This window comes from Perca fluviatilis, chromosome 9 (genome assembly GCF_010015445.1).
Source record: "Perca fluviatilis chromosome 9, GENO_Pfluv_1.0, whole genome shotgun sequence".
NCBI classification, from domain to species: Eukaryota; Metazoa; Chordata; class Actinopteri; order Perciformes; family Percidae; genus Perca; species Perca fluviatilis.
The window spans coordinates 39,517,493-39,544,675 of NC_053120.1; the positions used below are offsets into that span (position 1 = coordinate 39,517,493).

Consider the following 27,183-nt stretch of genomic DNA (forward strand, 5'->3'; position numbering starts at 1 on the left):
AGCCCGCAGCAATATTTGAGGAGGCTACATTCATTAAAATAGTTAGCCCAAGTGTGTAAATCCCATTAACATGCATCAACTAGGTCATTTCTCTTCTTTTCTCTAACAAGACAAGGTCACGCTCCAGGCTGTTTAGTGTTTATATACTAGATATGCTAATAAGCAGTCCAGATGTGCGTGTGTGTGCGTGCGTGCGTGTGGGTGGGTTCGTGTGACCAAACCAAAGAGAGGCTGCAATAAGCCATCATATGCTTTGAGAAATGTAATCTCCTTCTATGTTTACAACATATAATGTAATGGCAAAGAGTAAATGATCATCTACACACACACACACACACACACACACACACACTAGTTTTTTAACTGTACTTTTTATGCAATGGTAACTACTAGGTGTTTCCCTCCCCCCACTTGGATCTGTAAGTGTATAGCCTAATCAGTTCTGCATTTCTGCTGCTTTCAGTATTCTGCTAAAATACAACAAATTGCTTGTAGAATTTCAAACAAATTAAGGGAAATCATTTCCAACATTCTTTTATTGAACAAATTGAACATTGAATTGAATATAAAGGCACCCCTAAAAATAGAATGGCATATACATTATAAAGTGCAGTTTTCAACTGATATTTTCTTTCAATTAATACAAACATTCTCTGAGTGTCTCTCGCGTTATGTCGCAGCCTTTTGCGATGTGTGTATTGCGCCAGTTGATATTGCTATTATGATTTTTTTTTTTTAAAGAAAAGAAGCCGTGTCAGGGCTTGACTATAATGAGGTGACTGATGTGCTGACTGCTGAGTAAACAGTGGGACTCTCCTCACCAGTCTGATTTGAAAAGACTTAAGAGATGTGTGCACTAAGCACAAGAGAGGCAGTACGAATGGATGAGAGGTCTATAAGCATTAAGACGAATGGCAGGAGGAGAGTAAGCCAGAGATGTTTAAATGGAACAGAATCTGTCCACGTCTTGGTCTTTAAAGCCAGCCGGGCTGCACTTCTACCACCACCACCACCAACACCCCCCTCTCGCTCTCTACCTCCATCTCCCATTTTTCCCTATGTTAAAGGCCTGACATGCACAGGCTATTTTTAATAAAAATGAAATAGCCTTGTTGCAGTGAAGCGACTCGATGCAGAGTGAAGTGAGACTGAAACAGCGATTTGCAATTTAGAGCTATGTCACCACTCATCATTCCATTCTGAGCCGGCAACAGCAAATCGTCCTCACACTTTCATCCTCTATCCCTGCCTTACATTTCACACATATCTCATGCGCACTCATACTCCAAAGACTTCAAACAACAGTGAATGACATGTACTGCTGGCAACGTGGTTTTGGAGCAAAGCTAGCAGAGAGAAATGTAAGCCGGGAGCTCAGTCTGTGCTAATGCACAATAGCTGAGGAAGACAAAAGTGTTTTGGAAGAACCACTTCTTGTATTTTGCTAGATTTAACATGATAGGAAACAGATGCAGATGCTGAACATGAAGCATTACATACAGTATGGTTAACTTGGTATAATTAATGTGCGAAATGAAAAAAAATATTCAAGGGTGAATTTCCTTTAAAGAAGAAATGATGTAAAGAGAGTAGAAATTACTTAATTACTTTAGAAAGTAGGTCACTAGTGTAGAGTAAAAAAGAACATTGGTTTCATTTTCATGTTTCCTTCAGTTCATATGAAGCATATCAATTCGGCTATATATTAGAAATAGTTATGGTTCATATTATACAGTGCAATCAAAGGCAGAAGGCACAGGTGCTTGAGGCCCACTGAAATATTTGCATTTAAATTATTCAAAGCACATGTTTCAATGTACATTTATTTAATCAGATCAAAGAGGAGACCCTAACCCACAAAAGTGCCTCTGTGGGTCCCCTTTCAATGAGGTTAACGTGATGAAGTGCCCTTTAGTGTGCCCTTCCAGTGAAGAAAATATGATGAAGTGCCCTCTAGGGTGCCCTTCCAGTGAAGAAAACATGATGAAGTGCCCTCTAGAGTGCCCTTCCAGTGAAGAAAATATGATGAAGTGCCCTCTAGGGTGCCCTTCCAGTGAAGAAAATATGATGAAGTGCCCTCTAGGGTGCCCTTTCAGTAGAGAAACCATGATAAAATGCCCTCTGGTGCCCTGCCAGTGGAGAAAACATTATGAAATGCGCTCTAGGGTGCCCTTCAAGTGAAGAAAATATGATGAAGTGCCCACTTGGGTGCCCTTCCAGTGAAGAAAACGTGATAACGCGCCCTCTAGGGTGCCCTCAAATTGAGAAAACGGGTTGAAGTTTCCTCTAGGGTGCACTCAAATGGAGACAAGATGATAAATTGTCCTCTGGGGTTACCTTCCAGTGGATAAAACATTATGAAGTGCACTCTAAGGTGCCCTTCCAGTAGAGGAAACATGTTAAAATGCCCTCTGGTGCCCTGCCAGTGGAGAAAACATTATGAAGTGCCCTATAGGGTGCCCTTCCAGTAGAAAAAAAACATGTTAAAATGCCCTCTAGGCTGGCCTTAAAATAAAAAAGACATGATGCAGTGCCATATAAGCTGCCCTACATACTAGAAAACTTTCTGCATGCTGGTGCCCTAGTGCCGCTGCCCCTCAGACAGCCTGAGTACGCCACTGTGTGTGTGCTAATGGTTGCCTCCATGTGAGCATAAAGGTGAAAAAAAGATGTCAGAAAATCTACATGCATTGCAGGAAATAGTGAGGCACAGTGATGGATGCAGGTAGAACGTGGATTGAAAAACTGCAATTACACCACTTTAGTCTTGTTAAGCTGCTGACACTTTTTAGTACATAAAGTTTCAAAGATCAATGGCCAGGATCTGACTCAAATACTAACGAAATGCAGATCATTAAACTTTTGGGAAACGAGGACAAGTCCTTCATTATTTATGAGTCTAATTAATCTCTTCAAGGGAGCTTCTTTCACTACTGGGCATTGAGGCATGGGACACCATCTTTAGGGATGACATCAATCACCTGATGTCCAGGCAATTGTGTGTGACAAGGAACAGTAAAGTACCTGAGCTCCACCTCATCACTAGGCCCTCAGGCTCCAAATTAATTGAACATTTTTAAGACCATGCTTAACTCTCTGAGAATGCTTGAGTGATCAATAACAGCATTCACACACAACAAGAGCAACGCCAACAGCAATGAGAATAATATGAATAACAGCATCTGGTATAAAAGGAATTCTCCTTTTTAGGTTATTTCTTATCAGACCGTAATGTTCATAGTTTCTATGCAGCTATTTATACAGCAGCTGGCAGAGATCTCGGGTTAGCAAACATAGCTGTTCAACAAAAAAATGTGTCTACAAATGTACCTCAAAATAATTACAAGATAATGAGTAAGATGTCAACGTGTGTTTGCCTTTTCACTTCTGTATCGTGAAGCACTTGTTTTTACCATTTTAATGAATGCCGTCAATATCACACTAATGATGTCTTCTCTCAGGTGATCCTGTGCAGCATGTGTACTGCATGTGAGAAAAGAAGGCGAAATGAAGACTCACTCTGGGGGAGAGGAAACCTGAAGCAGGAGGAGACGCACAGTATAAGAAAACATGATGGGTCATCATGAAAACCTGCATCTGATCAGCCATTCATCAGTTATTCTTTGAAACAAACTGTTCAACTTAGCAATGGCAGGACATATTGTGCTTCTTTTTCTTTTACTCTGTAAAGGGGAAAGAAAGGGCATTTCAGTGGCTGTTGGCCTTTCAGAGGAAGGTCAGGATTTGCATGTAATATCCAGCAAAAGACAATTGAGCATTGACAACTTTTTTGGTAGTTTCAAAGAATTGGAGAGCCAGCTTCAGAATGGAAAAAATGATCTAACAACCCTGCCAAATGTGGCTTTTAGACAAAATGACAGAAACCCTAATGATTTTGACTTTAGGGGTAATATAGCAAGGCAACCAGTCATACTTAAACATCCCGAATCTACTGCTAAATCCCTATCAACTAAACATAGCCCTGAACTCACTATGAACCGCAAGAAAATAAGCTATTTGACTAATGGAGAGGTTGAAGGTGTAATTTATGCTCACAGTCAAGTGCAGAGTTCAGGCGAGGAGTACGCTCTCCAGCCTAAGCTCCATTTGGAGACAGGTGTCGGTGACGTTCTGCCTGAGAGGACACGGAGCCGCACTAAATGGGTCATGGAGTCAGAAGACGGTCGGTCGGAACCGTACCTGCCACGAGCGGAGCCTCGCTCTCGATGCCGGAGGAGCTGGCTCTGGAACCAGTTCTTTGTGATTGAGGAGTACAGAGGGCCCGAGCCTGTGCTCATTGGACGGGTAAGCTGTGAAGTCATCATGTGAATCACCTGTATCCTATTGTATGGAGTTGTATTTGTGCCTCAGAAAAATATTTTCACAAGCACATGAAATATATTTTGTAGAGAAAGAATAATTTAATTTGAGGAAACAAAAATCTACTCTGTGCTCAATGCATTTATGTATAGCTGTGCGCCATTACTCACATAAGTGCACAATGATGACCTCTTTTCCTCAGTTTGACTCATTTCCCCCTGTCCTTTCTCCGGCTCTGTGTGCTCATGGATGTAATATTAGAACTAAAGATGTCGCCCACTCACTTGAATGAAAAATTGCTTGCCAAGCGCATAAGCCAAAAAAAGTTTTCTGGACTCCAGGTTTGCTTCCTCGTTGTGCAGCCCACTGGACATTCCCGCTCGACCAGTAGCCTTTATTAGCCTGGTTTGCAGTTTTACAGATGTCTGTTTTATAATGGCAGTCTCTGTGGAAAATGTGTTACATTGTGCCACAATTCCAGACAATTTGGATATTGGAGTAGGTTGTTTATGAATGGCTGTTTTTGCTAGAAGAATTATTGCTTACTAGTGGAGTTAGGGAAAGGTAAAAAAATAAAATGGTAAGAGACCATGATGACAGTGACCAACACTTCACTCTGTGAGTGTTTAAACAAATAAGTTTACTGTGTGGCATCGGGGTCTTATGTAAAAAAAAAAAGTTTTAAAGCGCCCATATTATACTCATTTTCAGGTTCATAGTTGTATTTTAAGGTTGTACGAGAATAGGTTTACATGGTTTAATTTTCAAAAAACACCATATTTTTGTTGTACTGCACAGCTCTCTCTACCTGCTGTAGATCCTCTTTTCACCTGGTTTCTGTTTTAGCTACAGAGTGAGACCTCTTTTCATCTTCTTCTTCTGTACTATCTTTGATTGCACTCGCACATGCTCAGTAGCTCAGATGTAGATCATGTCAGCTAGCTAGCTCCATAGAAGTAAAAGACAGGCTGTTTCTCCAACTTCAGTCAGTTACAAGGCAGGATTAGCTGGGAGACTTCTAAATGAGGGCGCACATGTAAGTAGTTCTTTTGTAGATTATGGTGAACTTGTGTGTGTTGTAGCAGTGCTTTGCTATTGAGAACGAGGTACCATGCTAGTGTTAGCATTAGCGTTAGCATGCTAATGCTAACGCTACGAGCTAACGGTTGCGGTTAGCCAGCTCATTTCGGATTGTGACGTCACAGTCCGAGCCGATTTTGAACAGCTCACTAGGAGACTGAAACCAGGACACATTCAGAAACCGTATCTCACTCAAAACAGCATGGATGGATTTTTTTCAAAGTTTGTATGTGTGTGGAAGCACCAGAGACACAAAAGAACACCCCAAATCCCAGAAAAAGTGTTTTTTTCATAATATGGGCACTTTAAGAACAGTTTTAGTTACAAGCCTAGTTTTATGGACCATTAAAATTCAATTTGTTGGTGTTTTATTCTGTACTTTAGTTAGTCTATTAGCTTGCAGCCTAGCTGTATTGGTAGGTTGTTAGCTAACCTCTGCCATACATGTAGTAGCTAACTAAGCTAGTTGGCTACCTTGATGATTGCCAGCTACACAGCCAAGGAATTATAATCATTAATTAAGTTTCTTTAAATGTTTTTAAAAAATAAGATAACTTCCTCTAATTAATTTTGAACTAAGCATCACAAGTACCTGTGAAAATTGCAGAGCCCCTAGTCGAGTTTAATTTTATATAGCTAGCTGACTTGTTAAAGCAACATTATGTAACTTTTCCCGCTTGGGTCCCCCTACAGGTTGTCTCATTGGAACTACAGCTGCAGCTAAAAGTTACATAGTGTTGCTTTAATGACTAATAACCACTGAATAGCATGTGAATAAGTGCCTAGCTGGTACTATTGTTTATCTGGCAGAATTTAGCTAGCTACTTACTTATCAAGATAGCTAGGTTTTAAGCTAATATAGTACAGATGGAAATTCATAAGACTAGGTATGTACTGTAACCAACCCTTTAAACTAATCATGTGCTGTTGTGCGCCTGCTGGCACCCCTAGCAAACGGTAATACTACTAGTAATAAGGTTGGTGACATAACAGTTGTTTAAAAATAACTTTTAAAAATCCTCACGTTTTTGCCTGCTTGACCGTTTGTGGTAATCTGCCCGAAACAGCCAATGTACCGACTGGTCAGACATTAGCTGTAAGCTAGCTGCTGCGTGGGAGTGTGTCTGTGTGTTTGTGTTCAGCTCAGCCTTAGACTGTTATTTCTGTTATTTGTCTCCAGTTTCTCTCCTTTTTCCTCTCGTCTCTGTATGTTCATAAAGCAGATTCATAAAGTCCCAGGACAAGTTGAAACCTTTTCAACTCGCACTGCAAATGTACGTCTTCATCTGTCTTCAAAAGCGCTGACTCTAAAATTTGCCTCGTGTTCTGTCTAACAAGTCACGTTAAGGGAGCTGACAGGCAAACCTGAGTGCACACAGAGCAGAGCTGTTAGGAGCAAGACAGACAATTTGAACCAATGAGTGTCCAAGGGTCAGTGACATTGAGAGAGGAGAAATGCAATAAGATAGATAGCAATAGATTTTTCTTTGCATGATAATAATTTCTCTACAAAATATGATGCACAAAATTGCAAAAAAAGCTTTCAAAATGTCTCATTGCACCCTCAGGAATGAGGCACAAATATAACTCCTTGTAACTGCAGTGTTTGTGCAGCAGCCCTCCACTTGTCTTGTGTCATACTTGAGTTTTACAGTCGCCACAACCAGCAACCTTCAGCTGCTGTCGGTGTCGCAACACGTAAAGTGTCTGAGATGATTTAAGCCACAGCACACCTGAACCATTCAGATCCCTGGGGTTTACTTGTAGCATTTCACAGTCAGGCTCTCCACCGCACTAATGCAGCTGCTGGCAGCTACAGTATACTCGGGGTAGGATTATATCAGCTGTAACGCTAACGGGGAACGCTGCCAGCCACTTTGTAGCTAGCAGTATACTTTATGGTGACAGACTAGATTGGATTCTTACCAGTGCAGTATACACCTCATAAATGTTTAATCTTCCTCTCTGGTTGTTATTGATACAGTCAGGGAGGGGTTTTAAAGCAATCAGTAGACACACAAGGCTGCTCATTCCTCTGCAAAGCAGTCTTGATGTTGATATTCATGTAATAGAGCATCCATTGCGAAGGGGTTGGAAGCACGACGTTTTCTCCCAGAGGCGGCTCCGTTTGTTTTGCCAAAAATAGAGACATTGAGGTGACATGTCAACAGTTCAAATCACAGGTGCCTCAACCCGTGCGAAAGAGGAGGAATTTGGCTGCCAAAGAAAGCAGTGTGAGGCAGATATAAACCCTGGAGGTGTATGTGCTGCATGAGTGAGAGGAGGGGACAGTTTCAGATTACAGAGGAGGAGAGAAAGTGAATAAGGTATTGGAAGAGACAATTTCCTTGTTTTCCCAGCGTTGTTTGTACGGGGCGGATAAATGTCTTCCCCACCGTGAGAGTGTTTTTCCATGCTGACTGAAGCACAGCAGGACTGAGCCAGCAATTAGACGAGTGAGGCGACGAGGGCTGGATAGAAAGAGAGAGGATGGAGAGAAGTGGGGTGGGGGGGGGGGCAAAGAACAGGGGAGCATGATAGACAGACTCTCACAAATATGTCTCTCGTGGTGAAGTGTGGGATCAAAATCGAAGCTAGCTTTGAGGAAGAAAGGAGGGAGGGGGATGTGGGTGTAGGGATGAATAAGAAAAAACCTGAGTCCCTTATCTAGCAATTTGTAGGGTATGCTATCACGCTTTTCTATAATCCTCAACTTTATCCTCCAAGACATACACACACATACCACACACACAGAATGTACTCTAATCTTGTACGGTCTCTGCCTACATGCTGTGCAGTGTGTTTGTGTGAATTGAATTTGCATGAACATGTGTTGTTAACATGCATTATGTTTGAATATATAGATTTGTGACTGTTGTTAAGCACACATATTATCCATTCCATATTACCATTTTGTAGGCAATGAAACATTTCTGTTTCACAAATGTCTCCGACACATTTCGTGTAACTGAATGAATATGCCTTGCAACAGTCATTTCTGGTTTGCTCACTAAATATGTAAGCGCTCATTGTTGCAGCAGCTGAATTTTAAAAATCGGAGCTTCAGTTCTCGTGAGTATCTAAAGGTCCACTGCAGAGGTTGTGAGTAAGCCTTGTGGATTATGAACATGTGCAGATGCGCCTTAAGGAGTAGCGATATGTGAAGGTTCCTGGTCAGAACGCTCAGTGTGATGAAGGCTGAGTAATCTCTTTAGCTTTCTATTTCTGTGTGTTTGGCCTTTTACCTATCTAGCTCACACTAATATCCTCTCTGCCATTAAACACAGAGCGAGTATTCTGCACCAGAGAGCAAAACAGTCCGAGGGAGAAAGAGAGAGAGAGAGAGAGAGAGAGAGAGAGAGTGTGTGTGTGTGTGTGTGTGTGAGAGAGAGAGAGAGAGAGAGAGAGAGGAATGAGAAATGTGAGCAGATGGCCATCCTGTGTAACCGAGGTAACTTGATGAAAAGAGAGAGACAAGTACTGGAAAAAAGTGTTAGCTTAAAAGGTACGGGGAAGTCAGGCAGATGGATTTACAAGAAGGGGAAGGAAGGGACAGATGGACATAAGTGACAGAAAGATTTACAAATGGATGCGGCCTGTGTTAGCAGATTGCATCTGTGAACATACATATAGGACATTCGCAGGGCCACAGTCCACATTGATGTGGGTTTGCCCTCAACAAACCCCCAGTGGCGTGTTTGGTCCAGTGAGTTAATTAGCTGTGTGCATCAGTACTCATCCCGGTCCCATATGTATCTTCCACACCTGGTGCCATTCGTTTCAGACTCACCGAGCACATTCCGTCTTAACATAAATCACCCATTTCACACAGTCATGTTTGCACTACTTTCCAGACTGATAGACGAGTGTTAATGAGCGATACCTGCATCAGCGCACCGTGTATGAAAGTGCTGCTGCCTGAAGGTGTTCCAGTAATTTACAGTAATTATTTTTTTTTCAGCTGCACACAGATATGGACAGAGGAGACGGCCACACCAAGTATATGCTGGAGGGAGAGGGAGTGGGCTCTGTTTTTGTTATTGATGGCAACACAGGCAACATACATGTTACCAAGTCTTTAGACCGCGAGGAGAAGGACCAGTACCATCTCATCGCAACAGCTACAGACCGTCAGACAGGCAGAGCCCTGGAGCCCTCGTCAGAGTTCATCATCAGAGTGCAGGACATCAATGACAACCCGCCTGTCTTCCTCGATGAACCCTATGTTGCCATGGTGCCAGAGATGGCCAACATAGGTAATGCGCTAAAACAACATGAAAGTGATGCTCCACTCAAAATCTCTTGAAAGGTGGCTGTAAAATGCGAGAAGTGTTTTCCTTCATGGGGAGCAGCAGCTGTGCTCAGTTTGAATTATTTCAGCTTACAATGGATTCCAATGGGGATGAGTTTTCACAGCAAAACAAGACTAAAGGCCAATTTAGCAAAAAATGAACGCCGTCGCTACGTACGTAGGTACGTGAAGATATGGACACTATGCCAGACCCTACGCCGTAGCCTGACGTGCACCTCTCAAAAAAATGTAACTACACGTTGCGGCGACGCAACTGTGATTGGTCCGTTTGGCCAGGGCTTGGTAGCGTTGCATTTCCCCCGACTCTTTTCCTGGTTCTCCTTCTCCATAAACACCATGAGATCAAGGAGAGGGTTCACTTTAGGGCTGAACGATTAATTGCATTTGCGATAATATCGCGATATGTTAAAACGCGATTTCCTAATCGCAAAGGCTGCGATTTGGTCTCGATTTGATGACTCGCGAGAGCAAATCAGTCTGCACTAGGGCTGAACGATTAATTGCATTTGCGATAATATCGCGATATGTTAAAACGCGATTTCCTAATCGCAAAGGCTGCGATTTGGTCTCGATTTGATGACTCGCGAGAGCAAATCAGTCTGCACTACGCAGAGAAAGCATCAACTTAGCACGCTAACGCTACACTGTACCTTGAGCTGATCTCTTTCATTCAAACAATTCTGAGTTGAAGTTTAAAACTTTTACAGCCATTTTAATAAAATGAAGGGTTTTGTTCGGGCTCGAGTCCATACATGCAGTTAATGGATACAGGCACGCAAAACTGAAGGCTCCGGTTGCAACGAGAGCTAGCTCTGATTAGCGGTTAGCTCCGGTTAGCGTCCGTTATAAAGATATAAAGATATGGGTGGAGGCGCGCCACTGAGAGGGGACAATCAGACTGATAAATGACGGTTCGGGGAGCTTTCACAGCAGCGTGGCCGCGGTGTTTCAACGGTTTTATTAGTACAGTTAATCCCACGGCAAGACCACAGCAACTAACGTAACGATAGCCTCTCTGAGCAAGTGCAGTGTTGACAGTGTCGGGACTGTCGGCACGCAACTTCAGGAGGGGGAGGGGCTGGAGGCAGCTCCTCTCTGTGCACTGTAAAAAAATATATGTGTATATACCGTATATGTGTGTGTGTGTGTGTATATATATATATATATATATATATATATATATATATATATATATATATATATATATATATATAATTATATATACTGTATATATATTATATATATATATATATATATATACTGTATATATATATATATACATGTGTGTATGTATATATATATACTGTATATATGTGTGTATGTATATATATATATATATATATATACTGTATATATGTGTATGTGTATATATATATATATATATATATATGTATGTATATGAATTTATGTGTTTTTACTTATTTAACTGTCTAGTGTGTAATTGTGTGTTGTTCATACTATACAATGATTTATTGTTTGTCTTTGTTGAATAATACAGAAGACAGAGCTTAAAAAAATAATCGAATATAAACACTTTTGGGGAGCTGTCAGGCCGTCCATCTTTATATACAGTCTATGGTGTACATGCTATTATAACTATTATAACAAATGTTGACCTCATGATGGTGCCAGATAAATAGGTGTGCCATATTTCATGAAGAGAATCCGTCCAATAGTTGTCAAGACATTTTACTGAAAACAATCATGGTGGAACTAGAGGGAAAGTCAGGGATCACAAAAGGGATCCATCCTCTGGCCACCATGAATGTCCGTACAAACTTTAATGGCAATTCATGTTACAGATGTTGAGATATTTCAGTCTGGACTAAAGCGATGGACCGACTGACTGACAGGCTAACAGACCAACATTTCCATCTCTGGCTACTAGCATGACTAAAATAATGTGACATAAAAATCCATAGAAACTTCTCAGCCTACTTAGCACTACAACATAATCTCTAAAAGTAATAATCCTTTTGTCTATACAATGTTAGAAAATAGTGACAAATGTCCATCAGAACTTTAGGGTGCCCAAGGAGATCTATTCAAATTTTTAACAACGATACAAACCTATCATATATGATGAAGAAAAGCCTCACATCTTTGCTTGAAAAATGACTTGAACAATTTCAAAACAAGTGCAGATTAATCCTCTGTCAATCAACAAATCAATGACAATCGTTGCCGTTCTAAGCAATTCCTGCAGCATGATGGAATTCCCACTGTCTAATAATATTTTCATTATCTTACAAAAAAATCAATCTTGGGGCTAAATACACTGCATCTGGCTCAGCTCCAGAAATTCAAGGCGGGCAATTGTGCAACATGAAGACGGGGTATTTAATCATATTTTATCTAACAAATGAATATTTTATCATACTGTGCATATGGATAGACAGCAGAGAAGTGGATTATCCTTTTAACCCTCCACATGTAAGTACTTGATATTCAAAAGATAGATTTTGAGTGTAGTATGGCTTTAAGATTATGAACCCTGCGCCAGCTTTAACTACTTTAAAACGCCACTATGCCCTCTCACGTTTGTCGCCTTGTCTCTTTCCCAGGCACGTCCATAATCCAAGTCACAGCCAGAGATGCCGATGATCCCACATATGGAAACAGCGCCCGGCTGGTGTATGCCATTACTCAGGGCCAGGACTATTTCTCTGTGGATCCTCAGACAGGTCTGGTCTCAGCCTCACATGTACCGCACTTCCCCTCAAAGCTGTTTACCAGAAAATGCCTCTCTAGCTGATGATTCCACTTCATACAGTAAATCCCAGTGGCTCAGTTGGATATCATATGTTGTGTATTTGCTACCATATGTCCAGTGTGCATGAGAACATTTGAAGTCACATTTTCAAGTGGCCTGGAGTCATGTGTTTTTTTTGTATTTCCTAATTTTAAACATGTATGCATCTGACTCGCTTTGACAGTTATTTCCAGAGACGTGTCGCTGCCTAGTGGTGGAATGTAACTAAGTACATTTACTCTAAGTACTGTACTAAAGTACAAATTTAAGGTACTTGTACTTTGCATGAGTCTTTTCTTTTCATGCCACTTTCTCCTTCTACTCCGCTACATTTCAGAGAGAAATATTGTACTTTTTACTACATTCATCTGACAGGTTCAGTTACTAGTTACTTTACACATTAAGATGTTTGCACACAAAACACATGTAGTTTATAAAATCTGATGTTTTATTATAAATTAAACTACTCAACAATATACAGGCCTACAATTCCAGCTAAAATGATTAGACCATTAAACACTTAGTTGATTGACAGAACAGTTTGGTCGTTTCCAGTTTCTAAAATGTGTTTCTGCATTAAGTACTTTTACTTTTAATACTTTAAGTACATTTTCCTGATGATACTGAGTATTTTTACAGTGTGGCATTAGTACTTTTACATAAGTGAAGGATCTGAATAATTCTTCCCCCACTGTCTTGAGTCATATGTTTTTCTATGTCCTAATTCTCAACATGTATGCATCTGACTCGCTCTGATGGTTATTTCCAGAGATGATGTGTCGCTGTGAAATCTGTTGCCGTTGTGATGTTTTTGCTGCATGTCCCGCTCTCCTCGTGTCCCCCCAGGCGTCCTGCGGACAGCCGTACCTGACATGGACAGAGAAACTCAGGATGAATATCTGGTCGTCCTCCAGGCCAAAGACATGGGTGGGCATCTGGGCGGATTATCAGGGACCACCACCATCACTGTGAGGCTGAGCGACGTCAACGACAACCCCCCTCACTTCAGACGGAGTAAGCACTGCTGTTATCAGATCACCGAACTGACGGCTGCTTTCAATCCCTGTAGCTGCAGCATATGTGTGTGCGAGGAGAGATTAAAATGATGAAACGTCCTGTAATGGTGTTTTATGACACCAGTCTGATGTGTTTTGCCTCCTTTGGGTCCTCGTTGTCTTGACAGGTTCAAGATAAACTCTGAAGCAGTTAAACCGCTTGTCAGTCTGGGGATCGTTGATTCTGTGCACTCTTATCCTAATCATTGCTTTTACCATCAGTTGGAAAAACATAACCCCTGCCAAGATGACTGGCATTAACATTCATACAAACACACCCGTTTGGTCCCTGGGGTTCAAAATGGACTGTGCCTTGACGTAGAAGAGTGAAAGATCATGTCCACTTTTTTCTTATCCAAGCTTTTCCCTGTTTCATGCTATTAATATTTCATCTTAAAGTTCAGTGCTTTCTGCTTCAATAGACGGTAAAATCACTGCAGAATGCGTCTAACGCTTTGAGACATACAGTATGCTGCTTTTCTCTCTATGCTACCTCTCCCCTACTTCTTCTTCCCGACAGTCTCCGCTTACCGCTGCTCATCTTAATGTTTAAAGGCCCCCCTTTCCTCGGGTTGATATATTGTCCTGCAAGACAGTGCTTTATAGAAGCAATTCAATATTTCCAAATGCCAGCAGTGTTATTTATTTACTGATATCTGACTATAGCTTCCCTCCCTCACCACATCAGCTCCCTGCCATTATTTTTATGTTTGACAATAATGCCATAATGTAAGCAAACAGCTCATTTAGTTTGCTCTTTGAATGCCAGGGGCGTGACTTTGTGAACGTTCGTCATGATGTGGAGGATTTTGAATGATTGATAATCAGCGAGGTAGCGCCACTCTGATTAAAAGGGAAGCTTTTTTCTCTGGATTTGCAGTGCAAGTGATGTATGGGCCAAGTAAACGGCATGACCTGTCACAGATCACTGGCTGCCTTTTCATGCTTGTTAAGTGAACAGACTGTAATCCAAGATAAACTATAACGACAACAGATTCACTCAGCAAAAGCTTTAATTCTTTGTTTAATGAAGACTCTTTTTCATACCTTGAATGTATATACTTTTTTATTGCTTTTTTTTCTTATATTTTGTTGTTTATTTTATTCTACTCAGGGTTCAACGTTAATGTGTTTTTTTTGCACTTGCCCGGATCATAAATCTACTTGCCCAAAGGCAATTTTTACTTGCCCCATTACAAATTGTTTTATTTATTAGCGGTTATCAAATAATGACAAAGACTAAAGTTAATTGTCATGTTGCATTTTAATTCAAGTAAATGAGCACACAAATACATTTAGGAGTATAGCGGTTTCCACAGCATGTCAACTGAAAGGTTGCTCCAGCAATCTATTTTGATCCCATGTGTTTACCACTTACAGAGATTTACTGGCCCAACAAGGCATTTTACTTGCCCTGGGCAAACAGGCAACCCTTATTGTTGAGACCTTTTACTGTATTTGATGTGTCTTTTTATGTCTTGTGTTATTTACCTTTTTTAATATATTGTTATTTACATATTTTATTATATTTTAATATGTCCTTTACATTTCCTACTTACCTCCTAGCATTTCACGCGTTTGTACTCGTATAACCGGTGTGAAAATAAACATCTTAAATCTTTTATTAAAAACAGAGTTGGACTGTGGCCGGGTTGGCTCAGTGGGTAGAGCAGGAGGTTAATCCCTCGATGCAGAGGTCCAGGGTTTGAATCTGACTTGTGATGATTTCCTGCATGTCTTCCCCCTCTCTCTCACCTAGCTGTCATATATATATATATATATATATATATATATATATATATATATATATATATATTAATAAAGGCGGACAAGCCCAAAAAACAGACAAATTGAAATGTTGACCTGATGGTGGCGCTGGATTGAAAGGTCACAGGATCAAAGTCAGTACGCTTCACATCTTCTGAATGTCTGTACAAACCTTCTTGGCAATCAATCCAATATTGTGAGACATTTTAGTCTGGACCAGTCTGGCATTGCCATCCCAAAACCACTGGAAATCTGTAGCTGCAAACCACAGATATTCAGTTTACAATGAAATAATCTGCCATTTGATGAGTCATTTCAGCTCCAATACAGACAAAATGTATAACATGTACATTATGCAGGGGTTTTCCTGCATAGAGGAATTTTTGGTGCCCCCCAAACAGGATTTAACCAGCCCCACAGGAAAATCACCAGCACCAAAATGACAAGAATTGAGAATAAAAATAGAAATTCTAATCCTCTCTAAATGTGTTTAAAAGCAGTTTACTAAACAACTATTGAAGAAGAATAGAATAGAATAGATACTTTATTCATCCCCGTGGGGAAAAAACACACATTCCCATACACCACACCGTTCCCCATAATAAATAAATAAATAAATACAATGCAAATGCATACACAAGAGAGTTAAAAACAGGATAAGAGCAGCATAATTATAACTTCTGCACACAGCCCAGTTCTCATCTGGTCTGGTATATTTGGCAAAATAATTTTACAAATGATGGCTTTGAATTTGTGCATGGGTTAAAATCATGAGTAGCATACAATTTAGTTTATATTTAATTATATATTATACATGCCTATATCTGTACATTGAAGCAAGGGCTACTGTTCCTCCTCTCCTCGCTGGCCCTTCCAGATCCCTTCCTAACACAGTTCCAATGTAAGAGAGATTCTGTGCAAAGATGCATTTAAAAGTTCAGCCAAAGCTAATATGGCTTCTTCAGTCAGAGTTAGTCATACCAAGTGTCCAATGTTTTAAATTTACACTCCCACAAGACATTCCCAACAGGGAAATACACACTAAATGTAGTGTCACTTTGGAAGATATGATATAAGCTTCAGCTGAAAGTAAGAATGTAATTTACGCAGACTTTTGGATTCAGTCTATCACCTCTTACATTAGAATTGCATGGGGAAGGGTCTCTTTACAGCCAGTATGAACAGGTGGAATGATTACAGCAATAAATAACTCATGGGTATGTGAGTAATGTATTAAAATAGATTTGAAAAAAAAAAAAGGGAGCCAATGCCTTAAACTTGGACATGAAATATGTAAATGAGAGCCATTATGTTAGTTTATACCAAATTGATGCAGACAGCATCCCGCTGTACCTTGAGCAGTCTCATCAGCAGTCAACCATTGTGTTGATGTTTTCCTCTGTGCAGGTGCGTGGTCATTCTCCATCTCTGAGCTAGCAGCACCAGGTGTGGAGGTGGGCCGTCTCACTGCCTCTGATCCTGATCTGGGAGAAAATGCACAGCTGGAGTTCACTATCCTGGACACCGAAGAGGCTGAAACATTTAATATAAGCGGTAGAGACCAAGAGGCTGTCATTGTGCTGAACAAGGTGAGTGACGCAGGTACAGACACCTGATGTTTCCATAGCAGCCGAGGATCTGAAGCTACATTTGTCTTTTCTTTTGTTTATTTGACAATTCGTTTAAAAAAAAAAAGACACTTACATAGTTGCAACTAGGGCTGGGTTAAAATAAGATTCTCCAATTAAAATCGATGTTTGTATGAGTGATGTATGATGATTTAATATATGCCTTTTCACCATGGGTGTATAAGTAAAGAGTACTTTAAACAATTTTTATTGTAAACATTAACTTGGTGAAATATATAAAAATAATACGTGAGGGTTGCTTCTTGCTTGGACAATTTACAGCAATAGTTCTCTTAGAATCTCTTTTATATCCAAGAAGAATTTGAGTTGTGATCGAATCAGGATTCGGGACCTTGTGAATCGGAATCGAATCGATTCGGGAAATCATTGGCGATACCCAGCCCTAGTTGCAACACCAATGTACATGCACAATAAAAAAAAGTGACAGGATTTATTTCCATTGCAGTCTTCGTTGTAGTTAGATATCATTAAGGTGTGTGTGTGTGTGTGTGTGTGTGTGTGTGTGTGTGTGTGTGTGTGTGTGTGTGTGTGTGTGTGTGTGTGTGTGTGTACCTGCCCCTTGAGATAGTGAAGTACAGCATTAGCATCATAATACATCACAATAAAACAGAACAGAAAATATTCACTTTGTCCATTAACAGGCATTATTCTGACAACACTAAAGAAGTAAAGAAGTACACTCTTCCTATAATAACATAACATTTTAACATAATAACAATAATACATAACAACCCTGCCTACACAAAGGTCTTTACAGGGGCATGTATGTGTTTCAGTGTTGTCTTAAACGTGACTGGGTTTGGAGTCTGTTTAATGCTATGAGGAACCGTATTGTTCCAATCATGGGTACATGTCGGTGGTTTTGCTTAAATGGCCACATAATGAGAAAACAATATCTAATATGTGACACTTCAGGAGTTTAAACAAATTTCCCTTGGTCTGGTATTGCAAATGAATTGTATTTGGCCATTTAAACACTTCAGTACTCCACTCAAACGTTGCTCTGTAGCTGACAGGTTCAGATTCCCAAGGCTCCACACAAGCAATTAAGAGTAACAATGAACTAATGAGCAGCTGGGGAGAAACGGTAGAGCCCATTTGAAGTAAACAGCGGCGTTAAAGGCAGCCAGTGTGACTTTTTACTTCTAAGCATCGGGCATTCAAAGAACAATTGCTCGGTGAAATCTTGAAATGATGAAAGCAATAACTCCAACATGTAATACTGTATGTAAGTTTTATAGGGAGATAAAAATGAATGAGAATGATGAATGGAATTTAATTATGAAGTACTTTGTAGGGGTAGAAATATACAGCATGTGAACCATATATGAAAGGGCTTCAATAAAGTATAGGATGCTTTATTCTTCACCCAACAGCTGCTGGATTATGAGACCCGCAGCTCCTACACTTTCTCCGTGGAAGTTGCCAACCCTATAGTGGATGCGCGGTACCTAAGGAAAGGTCCCTTTAAGGACCAGGCGACAGTCCGGGTCATGGTCCTTAATGCTGATGAGCCGCCGCGATTCTCCCAGGCTCGCTACCATCTGGACGTGTCCGAGAACTGCCCGCCTGTCTGCTCCGTTGGCCGGGTCTTCGCTGTGGACCCAGACACAGGACAAAGCACCAACATCAGGTGGTTACTACTTCATTACCAGTGGTGGAATGTAACTAAGTACATTTACTCAAGTACTGTACTTAAGTACACATTTGAGGTACTTGTACTTCTGTTCTTTTCACGCCACTTTCTACGTCTACTCTGCTACATTTCAGAGGGAAATGTTGCATGTATTTCTCCACTACATTCATCTGACAGCTTCAGTTACTAGTTACTTTACACATTAAGATTTTTTCACAGAAAACATAAAATACGATGTTTTATTATAAATGAAACTACCCAATAATATACGGGCCTACAAGTGCAGCAGCTGAAAGCCCAGGGGTGTCCAACTCATTTTAGTTCATGGGCCACATACCCCTAATGTGATTGTGTGCCAGACCAGTAAACCACTCCAGAAAGATCAGACACAGACTTTTCTTGTCAGCTTGATGTTGGCAAACGCAATTTGCTTCAGCTACGACAGCGTTCTATGGCCATTGTAGGAAAAAATAATAATGTTCCAGACACGGACAAGGGACAACTCTTTTCTAAAGAAATTTCTAAGATTAAAGGTGCTGTAGGTTGGATTGTGAAGATCCAGGACTTCTCAGTCCCTCCCCCCTTTCCGCTAAAGCCCAAAACAGTCACTTACGCCCCTCCCCCCACAAGGTAAAATGAATGCGTGTGCATGAGCAGTGATTGACACACAGTTAGATATTCTTTGAGATTAAAGTGGTGAATTTGAAATTGGAATAAATTACTTCCCTGCAATTTTCACACTTTGCAAAGTCATCCAGTGGTCCGGATTGGACCCTTTGGTGGGCCGGTTCTGGCACACAGGCCGTATGTTTGACACCCCTGTATTATTCGATTAAACACCTAGTTGAGTGACAGAACTGTTTTGATCGTTTCCAGTTTCTAAAATGTGAGAAGTTTTCTGCATTAGGTACTTTTTAGCTTTTAATACTTTAAGTACATTTTCCTGATGATACTTATATAGTTTTACTAAAGTCGCATTTCAATGCAATACTTTTACTTTTACTATTTTTATAGTGTGGTTTTAGTACTTTTACTTAAGTAAAGGATGTGAATACTTCTTCCCCCGCTGTCCATTACTCACTCATTTAGTCACTCACTCGGGGCTCTCTTCACTATTTCTGTTTCTGTGTCTTAGGTACTCCATCGATCCCCAGTCAGACCCCGAGGCTCTGTTCCGCATCGCCTCTGACACGGGCTTTATCAGCACAGTCATGGAGTTGGACCGCGAGCAGGAGCAGTGGCATAATATCACTGTCATCGCCACTCAGAGGGGTATGTCACCCTCTCTGCCCCCGGGCTCTATGAGCAGCAGAGCTTACCACAGTCATATTTCACAGAAAGCACCGCCCGCAGTTGGGAATACAAAGTGTGCTGTAGAAATGATACCAATTCAGTAATAATTTCAACATTAGTGCCGGTTTCCTTTTCTTTCAGACAATCCAAATCTTGTGTCAAGGGTTGTGGTTGCCATAGAGACCCTAGACCAGAATGACAATGCACCGGAGTTGGACAGGCAGTACACAACGTCTGTATGTGACTCCAGCGCCCCCGGTCAGGTCCGTTCTTCTTTAGTTTTTGGCTAAAATGTCAGACTTTATTCCTGTTTTCATCCAAGCTCCTTTAAGTGACTATTTTTGTCTTTCTCGTTTTTGACTTGATTGTTGATAAAACAGTCATTAGAAATTGCTACAGCAGAGGCAAACTCACATCATCTTTGTTTACTCAGCTTAGCATTTTCAAGACAGTAGCTATAGCTTTTTAATACAGTATGATGGATTTTAATAATATGCTGTAAGAGAGCTTATTCTTCAAAACTTAACTGCAGTAAAATAAGTTTCCTGTGACTGCTACCCAGTGTATTGCCAGTTGAATACTTTTAATATGAAGCAACGGCAGTTGGAACTGTTGGGCTAGCATTGGGTTAGCATTAGCAGTATCTTCATACAGCTCTGATACAGCGTTCGGAGCATGGATGTATTAAGAGCGTTAGGAGAGTGAACAGCATGAGATAGTTGACTCGTGCAGTGTTGCCAACTCTTTTCCAATTAAAGTAGCTAGCACCAGCTCCAAAAGTCGTTAAAAGTAGCTAGATGATGTCATGCGCTCATTTGCATATTTGTGATGTCATTACGCAATCATTTGCATAAAGCCTAGTGGTTGTGTCAGCAAGGTAGATAGAAAGAAATAGAAATCTTTAGCCAAATAATCAGAAATTAATATTACATTATAATTATTATTAATAGGTAGCTTATCTTTGAAGTAAAAAAAGAAACTGAAGAGAGAGGTGACTGTTTTGGCGGCCACAAGAGAGAAACAACTCGCATACTCGCCGGACAATACTGGCATCTTTTCTACAGAAAGAAAGAAAGTACAGATTTGTCGCTAGATGCTTTTGTAATAAAAAGTCACTAAGGGGGTCAGAAAAGTCGCTAAATCTAGCGACAAAGTCGCTAAGTTGGCAATACTTGTGAACAAAGTATCTCGTGCTCACGAGAAATCAATCTGAGTAGCAGTCAGAACGGCTGCCGACTCCGAGGACGAGCTATTCATCTTCCTAAAACCGCAATGAAATGCACCTGATAGTGTCATCAATAAACTTAAAGATGATAAGGTAGCTGTTAACCGATTTCATGTTGTGAATGTGAAATATTAACTTTAGCCACATAACGTTAGCAATGCTTCTTTAGCATCATTTTGCTAGCCTTAAATTGGTTTCTCGTTAGCACCAGATACCTGCTCATGAGAAAGTTTCTTGTGTGCACCACAAAGTTTATCGTGCTTACGAGAAGAAGAAAAAAATCTGTGGGGGTAAAGGACAATTCTGTGTTACCTTATTTGGCAGAAATCTATGCATTTTCCTGTTGTTTCTGACAATTTGATTATCAAAAATGTATACCATGCTTGAGGAAATAAAACTCTAATTAACAAAACTGGTTACAAAAATAATATGAATATTTAAATGAATCACCAGGATACTCTGAAACTGGCTGACTTTGTAAATAACACTGAGATTAGCGCTCATATTCAGGTTTATGTTCAACTTGTTTGGTAAATTGCTCGTATTTACTTACGAGGATTTAAGGACTGAGGATTTGATTGCTATTTTTATTCTCTATTCTTTTTATGTTGGCGCTGGTGATTTTCCTTTGGGGCTGGCTTAAACCTCTTTGGGGGGTGCCAAAAATTCCTCTATGCAGGAAAAACCCTGTATACATACTTCTGTGTAGTAACATGTTTTTCGATCCTGTTATTGAGCTTTCGACTCAGATTAATCTTGACCACTGAAACAGAGCATCCTGATGTGTGTTATGCAGGTAGTTCAGGTTCTGCGAGCCATTGACAGGGACCATGGAGGGCAGGACACCCCGATCCACTTCAGCATCCCTCCAGAGTCCAGCTCTGCCCTCAACCTCTCCATCAGGGAAACAGGAGGTTGCAGCGATTGGCTCTGTTTTTCTATTTCATGCTTAATCCAGAAACACGACACCGGCCAAAAACCTGTGCAAGCTTTGCTGTGCAGTTGGCCATGTTTGATGTGTCTTTTTTTTTTTTGTCACATTATCAGGTGTGACAGCCAGCCTGGTGCTCCAGTCAGCCTTGGAGCCCCTCCCTGGCTTCTCCACATCCTCGCTCACCCTCTACGTGCCAGTTGTGCTGCGCGATGGAGCCTCGGGTCTGACCAACACTGGCACGGTCACCGTGACCATTTGTCCCTGTCTGCGAGGGGGCATGCAGACGGAGGACAGGGGGAGACAGAGGGACAGGAGATGGGAGAGACACATGGTTTGTCTACCCATGCCTTCCACCTCGCCGTCTCTCATCTTCAGTTTGGTCACCTTACTGGCCATGCTGGCTTGTGTCACCACTCTGCTGGGTAGGTTTGGTTTGGCTTCTTCGAAGCACTATGAATATCAGTGGTGGAATGTAACTAAGTACATTTACTGAAGTACTTAAGTACAGTCTGAGGTACTTGAGTCTTTTCTTTTCATGCCACTTTCTACTTCTACTCCGCTACATTTCAGCGAGAACTATTGTACTTTTTATCCACTACATATTTCCGACAGCTTTAGTTACTAGTTACTTTACAAATTAAGATTTTTGCACACAAAACACATATCGTTTATAAAATACAATGTTTTATTATAAACTACCAGTATATGGGCCTACAAGTCCAGCTGACATGATTAGCCCATTAAACACTTAGTTGATTGACAGAACAGTTTGGATCGTTTCCAAAGTGAGGATTTTTAATTTTAATACTTTAAGTACATCTTCCTGATGATACTTACATAATTTTACTTAAGGCTTTTTACTTCTAACAGAGTATTTTTACAGTGGGGTATTAGTATGTTTACTTAAAGGTCCCATGGCATGAACATTTCACTTGATGAGGTTTTTTAACATTAATATGCGTTCCCCCAGCCTGCCTATGGTGCCCCAGTGGCTAGAAATGGTGATAGGTGTAAACCGAGCCCTGGGTATCCTGCTCTGCCTTTGAGAAAATGAAAGCTCAGATGGGCCGATCTGGAATCTTCTCCTTATGAGGTCATAAGGAGCAAGGTTACCTCCCCTTTCTCTGCTTTGCCCGCTCAGAGAATTTAGCCCACCAATGAGAGAGAGACATAATGGCTTTCAAACGAGCAAAGTGGCAGTTGGTCAAGGCCACCCCCCCACCCTCCACCTTGCCCCCCCTCTCTCCTCCTCAATAGCTACAGACACAGAAATGGTACATCCTAAAGAAAGCTCATTGTGGGACTGGCTCTAGTGGCTGTAATTCTGTACCAAGGCTGAATTTCGGGAAAGAGACTTCAGATACAGTATTAGGGGACCACTAAGGTCTATATAAAAGAGACTTCAGATACAGTATTAGGGGACCACTAAGGTCTATATAAAAGAGACTTCAGATACAGTATTAGGGGACCACTAAGGTCTATATAAAAGAGACTTCAGATACAGTATTAGGGGACCACTAAGGTCTATATAAAAGAGACTTCAGATACAGTATTAGGGGACAACTAAGGCCTATATAAAAGCATCCAAAGAGCACCATGTCATGGGACCTTTAAGTAAAGGATCTGAATACTTCTTCCACTACTGATGAATATGTTGTGACTTTTCGGGGAAACGCTGAGCAGTTGTGTCAGGTTGCTGCTGTAACGTCTAAAAAGTATGGTGGTCATGTGTCTCTTTTTTTGCCCCGTAGTGGTGTGTGCACTCTCGCTGTCATTGCGCCATCAGAAGCGAGACTCCCACTCGCCCTTCGAGGAGGATGATGTCAGGGAGAACATCATATCCTACGATGACGAGGGGGGAGGGGAAGCGGACACCGCCGCTTTTGACATTACAGCGCTGCAGAGCATGCACAGAATACAGCACATGCACAACAACAGGAACATGTGAGCTGTTCCCAAAAAATAAATAAATTAAAAGTCCCATCCTTGCCATGGTGGCATGGTGGATTCTTGTTTGTGTGTTCTGACTGTGTTGTGCTTCTCTGACATTTATCTCTTGGCACAGATGGTACACCCAGCAGAATCCGCCGAGGGCCAGGACGTACAGCTGGAGTCGTAACCCGCGCCCGGGCCTGGACCCTCAGCAGAGGCCCGGCTCGGCTCCACTCTACGGACGCCTGTGCTACGGCGTCCACACGCTGCCTGTTCTCAGAGATTATCCGGTCGGGCCACTGGAGGCAGGTCTGCAGCTAACGCAGCTGACCCACGGGCTCAGCGGTGGTCACATTGGCAATTCCCTCGTCATCCCAAACCAGAGCACCTTTGAGCCTCTGCGGCGCTCTCCCGAGACGAGCACTGCTAGTTACGACACAGAGCACATGCTGGCAAAGAGCAAAATCACAGACAGAAATGGAGGCAGTGAAGCAAACGCTGCTGACACAAACGAGAGTCAGGATCAGGCAAAGGTCAGTGATAGTGTTAATACTGACGGGTACAAATGTGTAGCAATTATATGGAGGCAAAGAAAGGCCATAGGGATTTGAATTGTATAAGCAAGTGAATAATGTTTCCCAATGAAAAAGAAACATGAAATATTCATGCCAAATAAGCAACAGTGTGGGCGCCTGGGTGGCTGACCTGGTGGAGCGGTCGCTCATATATAGGCAGTGGTGGCCTAAAGGTTAAAGAAGCTTGTGACTGGGAGGTCATCGGTTCAATCTGGGTGGGGAAAGTGAAAGAGCAGCGCTTGTCCCTCCCTCATTACCACCACTGAGGTGCCCTTGAGCAAGGCCCTTAACCTCCAACTGCTCCAGTGGAGCTGCTCAGTGGCCAGCAGATCAGACTGAGGTTGTACCGGGCAGCTTCCAGGTATGAATGTGGAACTGTGTGAATGTGATCAGGGTGTTCCTGCAAAAGAGAGGCTTCCTCTCAGTGAACCTTCCCTTAATAAATAAAGGTTAAAAACAATAAATATATAGAGGTTTAGTCCTCGATGCAGTGGCCGAAGGTTCGACTCCGACCTGCGGCCCTTTGCTGCATGTCATTCCCCCTCTCTCCTTTCAAGTCTAAGCTGTCCTATACAAATAAAGGCCTTAAATGCCCAAAAATAATCTTTAATTTAGTTTTTTTTTTAAAGCAATGGTGTGATTCATCAGGGTCTTCCAACTGTCATCAGATTCTGGTTCAAATGTTGTTGGGTCCTGATTGACATCACCTCTTTTTTTTATGATTAACTTATTGATTAATTTAAAAAAAAAAATTGACCAAATACAACATGAACAAATCCCCCCCACCCCCCTTTCTGTTACCACCCAGACAAAAAATCAAGGAAACATGACACAGTAGCTACAATATTCCAGACCATTCAACAAAATAGACAATAAACCAAATAAACATATGTATAAATGAAAACACCATAGCTGATCATACACATCTCTCCCCAGCACAAAGCTTCTAAGGATCCCTCCAGAGAGCTCAGCTACTTTCCCCATTTTCTAGTCTAGACATCCAATCTGGCAAACCATTGATATGATATTTTTTCAAACGTCGCCAACCTAGCCATATCTCACAAGCCCACTCCTGGATAGACGGCAGCCCTTCATTCCTCCATCCTCTTAAAAGAATCTGTCTGGCTATCATTAAACTAGTCCAACCCCCAATAATCAAAACTAGCCTGTGCAACCCTCAAATATATTATAATAATTTCCTTTACATAAATAAAGACATTTGCACCATAACTTGATGAAAAAAAGGCACAAATTGTTGCAGAAAAATTCACCAGAATGCAGAAAATGAAGTGGAGATCTCACACATCGCCCCCCCGCCCCCGCCACATCCCCCCCCATATCAAATCCAAAGTTACGACCTTGCATTCGAGCCACATAAATTCAAAAAGGTGGTTTTTAGAGTAAAATATTTCAATCCAATTAATTCAGTGGTATTTAAATTTCAACATTAAGTATTCAGTTGTGAATAAATTTCATGATTAGCAATTTTTCAGTTGCTTAAAAACTTTTAATCATTATGGCCTCATTTTGCTTCCATATATTATCCCTGCATATGCGTCTGAATCATCTAATATGGCCTTTCTTCTTCTTCTCTTTTACAGATAAATCCACATAAAGAAACAGAATCGACACCCGCCAACAACGCCGCCAATCTGACCCACTGCGACCCGACTGAGTCTTCATGCCAGAGTCACACCAGCTCCTCGTCAAACCAGCAAGAGGGGCGCCCGGGCTCATCGCAGACTCAGATCAGCACCGGAGCCACCAGCTGTACGTTAGACGACATTGACACTGACTCCTCCATTCCCTCCGTTTCCGAGCAAAATTATTCAAACGGCGGCGAAATCAACTCTGTAAACGATGCTGTTTACCTGAAAGGAGACACGTACAGCATTGTGGGCTCGCTGAATCCAAACAGCAGAGGGACGTGTATGAACGGGACTAGTGGCGGGGGGTTGTACCCAGCGGGAGTGCAGCTACTGAACATGTGCAGACTCCAGAGAAAGGAGCAGCCTTTGCCCTTACCCGGGGGGATGTTTGGCGACAGCAGAGGCTGGGCGTGCGGGGCGGAGCCTGCGAGAGCAGAAGCTGCCAACCCGCAGCCCCTCCGCATGGAAGAGCTCCTGAACATCCGCCTGGATCAGGTGACCTTTGACCTGTCGCAGCCGCCCTATGACTCGCTGCAGACTTACGAGTTTGAGGGCCGTGACTCACGGGCTGAGTCACTGAGTTCGCTGGAGAGCGACGGAGAGAAGGACGACGGGAGAGTGGTGGGAGGGATGGAGGAGCTAAACCAGAAGTTTCAGAGGCTGGTGGAGATCATCAGAGAGAGGGAGAAGGAGAAGGAGAAGGAGAAGGAGAAGGAGAAGGAGAAGGAGAAGGAGAAGGAGGGAGAGGGAGAGGGAGGAGAGACAGGTGGGGGTGGCAAAACACAGAGCCCCTGACAGAGATCTTCTCGTCCCCCTCCAACCTGCCGGAAGGGGGAGAAAAAAAAGACCCAGGAGGCTGACAGTAGTAGAGTCAAGATTTGTGGTGGAATCAGTGCACAGCGTATAGTTTTCACCTTCACTATGTTTATAAAATGCATATAGAATCTGTCACTTTTCACACTGCTCTTGTAACGGATATTAATAATGCACTCGGGCTTTCAAAG

At 41.7% G+C, this 27,183-nt stretch overlaps 1 protein-coding gene across 1 annotated transcript in view; it reads left to right on the forward strand.

Moving 5' to 3' along the window:
* The window catches only part of LOC120564941 (cadherin-24-like), a 27,594-nt gene extending 620 nt beyond the window's left edge, over positions 1-26,974 (forward strand). Inside the window, exons 2-14 of the mRNA XM_039810209.1 lie at positions 3,462-4,305; positions 9,362-9,656; positions 12,277-12,396; positions 13,311-13,478; positions 16,694-16,875; positions 18,312-18,568; positions 19,707-19,843; positions 20,006-20,127; positions 21,886-22,003; positions 22,137-22,445; positions 23,775-23,967; positions 24,089-24,488; positions 26,132-26,974. Coding sequence (XP_039666143.1) covers positions 3,649-4,305; positions 9,362-9,656; positions 12,277-12,396; positions 13,311-13,478; positions 16,694-16,875; positions 18,312-18,568; positions 19,707-19,843; positions 20,006-20,127; positions 21,886-22,003; positions 22,137-22,445; positions 23,775-23,967; positions 24,089-24,488; positions 26,132-26,974 — 3,801 coding nt within the window. The 5' untranslated portion in view covers positions 3,462-3,648. The remainder of the gene's footprint in view (positions 1-3,461; positions 4,306-9,361; positions 9,657-12,276; positions 12,397-13,310; positions 13,479-16,693; positions 16,876-18,311; positions 18,569-19,706; positions 19,844-20,005; positions 20,128-21,885; positions 22,004-22,136; positions 22,446-23,774; positions 23,968-24,088; positions 24,489-26,131) is intronic.
* The last annotated feature ends 209 nt before the right edge of the window (positions 26,975-27,183 follow it).